This window comes from Bos taurus, chromosome 29 (assembly GCF_002263795.3).
Source record: "Bos taurus isolate L1 Dominette 01449 registration number 42190680 breed Hereford chromosome 29, ARS-UCD2.0, whole genome shotgun sequence".
Classification (NCBI taxonomy): Eukaryota; Metazoa; Chordata; class Mammalia; order Artiodactyla; family Bovidae; genus Bos; species Bos taurus.
Genome location: NC_037356.1, coordinates 47,036,239 through 47,045,339, shown reverse-complemented (window position 1 = coordinate 47,045,339; position 9,101 = coordinate 47,036,239). Strand labels below are relative to the sequence as shown.

General features: G+C 63.9%; 1 protein-coding gene across 1 annotated transcript; it reads left to right on the top strand.

Annotated features, from left to right (window-relative positions):
* The first annotated feature begins 857 nt into the window (after positions 1-857).
* On the top strand, positions 858-7,866 carry FGF3 (fibroblast growth factor 3). Its single transcript, XM_002699439.4, has 3 exons — positions 858-1,077; positions 3,302-3,405; positions 7,480-7,866. The coding sequence occupies exons 1-3, from the start codon at positions 858-860 to the stop codon at positions 7,864-7,866; spliced, it is 711 nt and encodes a 236-aa protein (XP_002699485.1).
* Positions 7,867-9,101: the final 1,235 nt, after the last annotated feature.

Sequence of the window (9,101 nt, the reverse complement as noted above, 5' to 3'; positions counted from 1 at the left end):
GATAAAGCACCTTCAAGCCTTGGGCCGCCGAGGGCAGCGTCCTGGCTCCAGTGGGCAGCCCTGGGCGCAGTCAGAACCTCGGGGTCCCCCACGCGCGCCCGCGCCCGCGCGCAGGGCCCGCCCCTCTGCGGTGCTCCGCGGGCCCCCTTCATTATGCGCCGCCTTTAATGGGCGTTTGTCAGTGCGACTGCCCCGCGAGTTGTATTCGCGGACATCAGTCATCGGCGGCGTTCCCATTGTGCCAGGGGATTGACGAGGGGCGGGAGGGGGTGACAGGGCCTGGGGCGGCCGCCTCGAGACCTCGGTCTATAATTTTCGGAGGCATAATTGGTCTGGGGGAGGGGGCGGGGGAGGGGGCGGGGAAGGGACCTTTCAGAACCGGGAGGGCGCACGGGCGCGGGGCGCGCGGCGGAGCAGAGCCACGGCTCGACGGCGGCACGCGGGGGGCGAGCGAGCGCGGGGGGCACCCGGCCCGGACGCCGCGCCCTGCCCCGGCTCTCCACCCCGCCCGGCCTCCCGCCCCTCGCGCGCCTCCCGCGCCTCTGCCTGGGGACCGCATCGGCCTTTTGTTGCCGAACCGTCTTTTCTTTCAGCTCTTTGCGCAGCAACGGAAATCTCACCCGTTTCGGGGTGAAAATTAAAGGATCTCTCTCTCTCTCTGTCTCCCTCTCCCTCCCTCGCACCCACCGCTCCCCTCCCCTCCCCTCCCCTCCCCTCCCCCGCTCCGCGGAGCCGGAGTCGGCACCGCCAGGCGCGGGAGCGGGCTCCGAGCACCTCGCCCCGGCTCGGCTCGCCGTCCCTTCCATGGGCGCCGCGCTCGCCTGCAGCCGCCGCCGCGAGGCGGGCGCGATGCCACGATGGACCTGATCTGGCTGCTGCTGCTCAGCCTGCTGGAGCCCGGCTGGCCGGCCGCGGGCCCCGTGGCGCGGCCGCGGCGGGATGCGGGCGGCCGCGGCGGCGTCTACGAGCACCTCGGCGGGGCGCCCCGGCGCCGCAAGCTCTACTGCGCCACGAAGTACCACCTCCAGCTGCACCCGAGCGGCCGCGTCAACGGCAGCCTGGAGAACAGTGCCTACAGTGAGTGTCCGGCGCCCCCGGAAGGAGCGGTGCCCACGCGGGGGCTGGCCAGGCAAGGGTGCCCGCCGGGGGACGCGGACCAAGGCTGCGGCCTGAGGGAAACCGCCGGGGTCCCCTGGGCTCCCCCAACGTCTGGGAGCTGAAAAGAGGGGATCTGGGGTGGGGGGGGGGCGGGTCACGTCCGAAGAGGCCGCGGCTGGTGGCTGCCCCCGGCGCCCCGCCGCCTCTGGTCCGAGGAGGTGTGAGGAAAGCCGTCCGGGGACTCCCCGCTCGGTTGGGTTCGGTGGTCCTGACAAATCTGAGCCCTTTGAGTTTTTCGGAGAAAAGGCCCTGGACAAGGCGTTTATCGTCCTCTTTATTATTTCGACCCCTTCTGCTCCTGCCGACCTCGGGGCTCCCGGCCATCCCCTCCCCCCTCCCGGCTCGCGGCCACCCAGGTGGCCGCCCCGGCCCGCGGAAGAAGCTCGCCGGACAGAGCGGGACTCCCGGGGATCCTGGGAGGCGACCGCAAGGATAGAGAATCGTGTCCCCAGACCGGAGTCCCCAGCCCTCCCGCCTCTGCCCTCGGCCGCCGAGCGACCGGCGGGATGAGCTCCTGGGTCGCCGGTGGGGGGCCACAGGATGCGGCTTAGGAGCACGCAGGGGCGTCAACCTGGTGCTGCGGGCGCGGACACACTGTCACCCCGCCCCGCAGCCGGAATCCGCGCCCGGACTGCGCTCGAGCCGGAGTCCCGCAAGGTCCCAAGGTTTGGCTCCTCTGGCCACGGGGACCCGGGCTCGTGCGGAGTCCTTTCTCGAGGAGGAGCGCAGGGCCGTGGGGATTCGACGCAGCTCCGCTCAGTGAGGAGCTGGAGACCCGAGCTCGGGGCCGGGCAGGAGCTCAGTGGGAGGGGTGTGTGGCCAGAGAATCGGGGTCCCCCGCTGCGCCCCGTGATCTGCTCCTCCCCCTGCCCCGGGCTCAGGAAAAGGCGCGGTGTATTCCAGAGGCGGCCGGACAACTCTGCTTCCTCCAGGAAAGCCGCGGCGAGGGCGTCTTCGGAAGACGCCTCCGGAGCCGCGCGGTGGAAGCCAAATGTTACCAGGGCGTCCACTGCGCGCGGGACGGGACTGCGAAAGCCCCTGAGCCCGCCTGGTAGCGATTCTTCGGTTCTGTCCAAATGCAGTCTCCCCTACCACTCCCGGGAGTCGCAGAGCATCCAAATTCTTGAGGCATCCAAGGCGGGCGGCCCAGAGCCGCCCTGGTCCCATATCCAGACGCGGGTACTATGGTCTTCAGGCCGGCGCGACGGGGCGACGGAGCGGGGCGGGGGGAATCCGCCCAGCCTGCGCCCCAGAGAGCCCAGAGGCCGGCATCCTGTGCCTCCCGGGCCCCCGCACGCTCCGGGCAAGCCTCTGGCGGCCGGCGGCCTGGCCCTGTGATCGCTGACATGTGCCGGAGGCAAGACGCTGGACCGGACAGGCGCCCCCTGGAGAGGGCACCGGCTGTTACCCCAGGGGCACCGTGGCCCCACGTGGGGATTTGTTGCAGGCTCCCCAGGGAGAAAAAAAGTGCCCTCGGTCCTAACGGAAGGCATTAGGGGAGATTTAAACTGTCTTCCCTTGGGTGGGGAGTGGGTGAACACAGGCGGCTGCCCTTTGTGAGCTCCCTGCCAACACCCTACAGGCTCAACACAATTATCTCCCACCCACGCCCACTGCCAGCAGGTTTGGGTGGCACCCTCAATACACTGGTGGATCCCATTATCAACCGACCTTGCCAAGGGCCCAGCTCCCCCTCCCAGGCCCCCAGAGGCACTCCAGTGAGCCCAGACACTGCCACGTTCAAGAGGTTTGAATCCTGGTTCAGACACCTGTGTGCCATCTTGGGCAAGTCCCTCAGCCCCAGTCTCAGCTGGCGCGTCTGGCCAGCCCATCATGAAACTAGCTCACTGAGTGCTGGGGAGGCTCCAGGGAGCTCACGTCCAGCGTGGGGAAGTACTGGTTTCCTTCCCTCCCAGGTTTGCGTTCCTCTCCTTGCAGACACCTTCCCTGGTGTTCCCCGTTCTGCACCTCCACCCAGGGGTTTCTCCCTCCCCCAAACTTCCAAAGTCGCCCCCTTTCAGTGTGGGTTGCCCTCAGCACCCCCATCCCCCCCAGAGCTGGCGCAGGGAAATGGGGTGTTCAGCCCTCCCTGCCAGGCTCTGTGGGAGGTGGAGGGAGTGACAGGCTGTCCGACTCCTCACAGGCATCCTGGAGATAACGGCGGTGGAGGTGGGCGTTGTGGCCATCAAGGGGCTCTTCTCCGGGCGCTACCTGGCCATGAACAAGAGGGGTCGGCTCTATGCTTCGGTGAGTCCAGGGGCTCGTGTTGGGCGCAGGGCACAAACGGAGCAGCTGGCTCCCTTGGACGTTACATCAGAGGACACACAGGGACACGGGCAGCGTAACGCTCTGTCCGGGGACATGCAGGGACCAGCACCTCAGGTCCCATGGCTCCCCACCCGGCGCTCTTCCGCCCGATTCTGCTTAGAGGCGGCTGCCAGCTGACGGGGTAGAGATATCCTATGTTCTCCAGTGCTGTAGGGTGAGAAAACGCTTCCCCAGGCATTCTGTGGTCACCTTCAAGGTAACTGGGAGGAGAGGAGAGGTTGTGCCCCAAGTTTCTACCAAGATAAACAGACCCTGGCGAGCCTGGGGATGAAGCAAGGGTGTCCAGGAGGCAAAAGGTCTTCTGTGGGCTCACCCAGACAGAGCATTCCTGAGAGCAGAGTGAGGAACAGGGCGGAAAGGCAAGAGCTGTGAGTCGGTAGGAGGGAACCAAGAGGGCGATGGGGCCCACGTCCCAGGCACATAGGTTTGGAGCCCAGTCTTTGTACCATCTGGGTCTCTATACAACAAGGGGTCCTGTGACTGTGGGCGTTGGCGGTGTCCGTCCCCCAGGGGCGGGGCATACATGGAGTGAAATACATGTCCTAGGAAGTTTCCTACCTCCAACTAGTCATTACATGCAATTCCGCTGATGCTCCCTGGGCGGTGAGAGGCTTCCCCCCCCCCCCGCCCCCCCTCCCCCGTCACCTAGACGACACAGGCAAGGACCATTTCCTCCATTCGATTGCATTTGCAGGGGAAACAGAGACATTTCCCCGCCTGTCGGAAGTCAGGCAAAGCACCGTCAAGAAATTCAGGGAAATCCTCCTTTAAGCAGCTTTTTCCATCACAGATTTTTCACGGTTTGGCTAAAGGAAATGCAGAAGTAGGAAGATACCCATTTGCTTTCTGTGACCTGGGGGAGTCTAGGTCTGGGAAGAGGGACCCTCGGGTGCCCAGCCTCCTCTAGTCTGTAAACACCAAGTGTGGTTTATAAACACATGCCCTTAGCCCAGGGTCTGGTCTGACTTTTTCTTGAGGTGGACGGTGGCTTTCCAGACCCCTCCAGCCCTCCCTCTTGGTGCGGAGTGAGCAAAACTGACTTTCTGTTCCTGAAATGGGCTGGGACCACCCACAGTCCCTCCCATCTCTGATGGTGAGGGGAGGCCTAACTGGCGTGCAGTGCTTATGCAGGTCTTACTGACCAGGGGCGGCCTTTGTTCACACAGGGAGGCAGGTAGAGCTGGAATCAGGAGAGGAAGCATCTGGCTGCTGCCATCTCTTCCATGGGAGACCCAGGCCAGGACCCTGGGGGGCAGAATTATGCGTGCCCAGTAGGCTAGAGTCTCCCTATGGCTTCTGTCTCTGAGAGCTGGCAGCGCTGGCTTCGGGGACGGAAGAGGAGAGGTTCCTGGTCCCACGCGGGTAGCCCGGTGGTCTAGCTGGGTGGGGTGGGACTTGGCAGAGCGCCTGGCATGGGAGGCCTCACTATGTTGCAGATAAGCTGGAAGGTGAGGCAGCCCAGGGGCCACTCCTGCCACCCCTTGTCCCCGTCTTGGGTGCCCCAATTTGCCCATGAGTGCTGCTCCGACTGCCCTGCCTCTTGACTATCTGAGTCCCTGGTCTTTGCCATCACCTTGCTTCTCGCCCTGCAGGCTAGCTCATCTACTCTGGGTCAGCGGCCCTTGCTTCCGATAGCCCCCAATCCCAGTCCTGACCTCCCTTCAGAGTTATAGTTCCCCCCAAATGTCCTGATGGCTCAGAGACCACCTGGCAGAGGGCAGCACACCTCCAGCTGAATCCAGAAGCTCCCCCGACTCCCCTTCCGTGGTTGTTACCCCGCCAGCCACTCACTTAAACCCAAGGTCAGCCGGGAGTCCTGGTGGACACCTGCTTCTTTCTCAGCCGCACACTCAGTCTGCCTCCAAGTCCTCGAACACACTTCCTGAATCCCTGTCTTCAGCTTTGGCCTCCCTCCACCCTGCCCCATGCTCTTATATCTCAGGCCCTCGTCCTCTCCCAGCTGGACCGTCACAGCAGTCTCGGGACCCAGCTACTGGCCTCCAGGTCTCCTTCCTCCAGTCCACAGCCCCCTTCCCTCCCTCCTGTCTCCTTCCATCCATCTATCCGTCTGTCCATCCATCTATTCACACATCCACCCATCAACACACATCCATCCACCTTTCTTTCCTTCCATCCACCTGGCATTCATTCCTCAGTGTCCTGGGCACTTACCATATGTCACACTCTGTGCTAGGTACTGATCAGTCATCTCCCTAAACTGCAAATCCACTCACCTAATGGCCTCCAGGAATGCCCCATCGCCCCCAGATTATCACCCAGATTCCTTAGCTCAGCTCACAGTGGAGCAACCCAGACCACCTTCTGCCTCCTCCTCCCACCGTCAGTTCACAGCTCCCATCCCCACTCAGGCTCCGGACCCCTTGGCTTCTCTAGAACAAGCCCTGCTGTTCCCAGCCCCGACCCCATGCTTTCCCTGACTCTACTGCCCGGAGTGCCCCTGCCCCCTCCTGCCCCCTTCTGCCCCACGGGAACATGCCCTCCCCTTCAATTGTCACCCCACTGGGAGGGTGCCTGCCTTCCCTGTGCACCTCTGCCTGGTCCCCGCCTCTGCCCTGCCCTGGCTGATTTTCCTGGAGCAGCGCCAGGAGCTGGCAAAGCTGAGAAGGAGGAGCAGCCTCCCTGAGGACGAGGGTGATGGCAAGGAGTACAGTCTGAGCAGGTGGACCCCGGGGTTGGGGTGGCTCTGGGGAGGGCCCCTGGGGAGCAGAGTCTGGGATGGGACCGCGGGGGTGGGACAGGCACTGGGACCTGCCGTCCTGGTGCGTCTGTGATGCCTTTTTCTAGCTCGTCTTGGCCCTTTACCCATAGCATCCCCCCACCCAGGAGCCCCCTCAAGGTGCAAACAATGTTCCGCCCCCAAGAAGCCCTCCTATAGGGCCTGAGCCCCTGTCACAGCTCTGTGTCCCTTCAATGGCCCCCGCCCCCAAGTGTCCCAGCAAAGAGCAAACCCACCAGGCTTCCTGCAGGACGGGCCTCAGCCCGGGAGGAGGTACCTTCTCCAGGACAGAGGGGCCTGGGAGGAGAGCTGGTTCAGCTGCCGAGGTTTTCACAGACACTCAATGTGGGCCGGGGTGGGGCGGCAGGTGTAAGATGCTGAAGCAGCGTGCGGCATGCGGGTGGGGCAGGTCTGTCCTGAGGCCTCCCACCCACCCACCCCAGAGGGCCCCACAACACGCAGGGGGTGGGCACAGGCCTCAGGGGCATCAGATCCCTCTGTGATTTGGGGTCTGGCACCCCTCTGGACCTCAGTTTCCCCATGTGTAAAATCTCAGGCAGTGGCATCCGTATGCAGACCCAAAGAGCCGAGCATCCACTGAGGGGCGGCAGAGCACAGAGGAGGGGCTGCGGTTATGGGGGGAGGCTCTCCCCCCGATGCTCTCCAGCCTTGCCTCGGGGCTCCTGAGTCACCAGAGAGAGATGGCTGGCGCTTCCCATCTTGCTTCCTGAGGTCCTCGGGGATCATAAGCTTCCCAGTCTGTAGGTCTGGCCCCGAACAGCCTGTGACCCCGGAGAATGGGGCTGCGGTCCACTGGGCCACCTGCACCCTTCCCCCCTCTGCTGATGGAGAGGGGCCCTGAGGGTCTCCCACCTCATGGTCAGTTCCCAGAGAAGAGGCCAGTCCTCCTGGCCAGCTGTCCCTGTGCCCCTTGGCACAGTGCGGGGGGGGGGGGGCCGGAAACAGTGCTGAGGGGGGCTTGGCGTGTCTGTCCACCTACAGCTGGGACTAGAGCCTACGCTGGCATAAGACATACCTGCCCCTTGCCCAGCCCCCTAACTGAAGACACCCCACAGCAGCCCGCGGGGGGCGCTGGCAAAAGCTCCTTCCATTCTGCGTTTGTCCGTCCAGACGCCTGCCTGCGAGACGGGGCGGTCCCCACCCCACCCCACCCAGACCCCGGCCCAGGGCTCCCCTCCCCGCCTGCGTCCTCGGGGGGCTCTGTGCGCTGACCCCGGCCCCCGCCCGCCCCGCAGGAGAGCTACAACGCCGAGTGCGAGTTCGTGGAGCGCATCCACGAGCTGGGCTACAACACCTACGCCTCCCGGCTGTACCGCACAGCGCCCAGCGGGCGCGGGGCTCGGCGCCAGCCTAGCGCCGAGAGACTGTGGTACGTGTCCGTGAACGGCAAGGGCCGGCCCCGCCGGGGCTTCAAGACACGCCGCACGCAGAAGTCCTCTCTCTTCCTGCCCCGCGTGCTGGACCGCAAGGACCACGAGATGGTGCGGCTGCTCCTGGGCACGGCCGGGCTGCGTGGCGGCCAGGCCAGGCCTCCTCCCCCCGGCAGGGCCGCTTCCATGCGGCAGCGGCGGCGGCGGCAGCAGAGGAGGCCTCGGGACCGGGACCGGGGAGGCCGAGCTTAGCTCCCGCCCCGGGGAGGGAGCGGAGGCCGTGAGCGTCCCCGCCCCGCGGCCGGCTCCGAGCTCGGGCTGCCAGGACCGGGGTGCAGACCAGACGACAGAGGCCTGGAGTCCCCGCCGTCCAAGCCGACCCGGGGCGTGCAGGGCTCCACCCCTGACTTCCGTGCTCTCGCTCTTCCCACCTGGCAGCCGGCTGCTCCGCCCAGGCCAACGGAATACACCCCCAACCCTTCCTGTTTATCTCAAACAACCAGCACGTCAACGCAGCAAGGAGCCCCCGTCCTGGCTTGGAGGGGACTGCTGTAACGGGACGCTTGTGCGTTTGCTACGGCTGGGAGCGCCCTTGCCCACAGGGGGAGGATCAGCTGGAGCAAGGGGTCCCCGCTGTTGGAGGCGCTGTGGGACAATGGGGTGGGGGCGGGGGGTGATCAAAACGTTAAAAGTATTTTGCTCTACGTTGTTATTTAATAGATGAGGATGCAGCCTGCAGACACACTTGAAGGTTTTACTTGAAAGAATCTGCTTGTGATGATGGTGGAATCTGTGCCAAACTGATGTCTTAAGATGTATGATTGTATCTGAGAAACTGGGCTAAAGACACATTTCAATTCCCTGGTTTTGAAAGTTACTATTTTTTTTAACCACTAGATGTTTTGTTTGGATGGAAAGAAGAGACTAACGCCTCTGTGTGTGTGTGTGTATGTGTGTGTGTATGTGAATTTCCCCGAGTGTCTGCATGTGTGGGGGGGATGTGGGCTTCCCAGGTGGCCCAGCGGTAAAGAATCTGCAGTAGACGCAGATTCAATCCCTGGGCCAGGAAGACCCTCTGGGGGAGGGCATGGCGACCCACTGCAGTGTTCTTGCCTGGGGAAATCCCTGGAGAGAGGAACCTGGTGGGCTAGAATCTATCGGGTCGCACAGAGTCGGACGCGACTGAAAGAGCTTAGCACGCAGCACGCGTGGGCGTGTGCCTCTGTGTGTGTGTGTGTGTGTGTGTGCACGTGCGTGCGTGCATGAGTGAATCTACATATGCGTGTGGTTGTGTGTTCCTGGTTGTGCATAGGTGTGCACACATGTGGAGAGAGAGAAAGGAAGAGATTTACGTTGTGTAGATATTCCCCAGACTCCCTCCACCTTGCAGCTGTGTGCTTCTCCGTGGACTATTCTGAGCACCTGGGCTGCGGGCCACCTAGAGCCATTCCAGAGCTCCTTCATCCCCCTAACCTGCCACCAAGGCT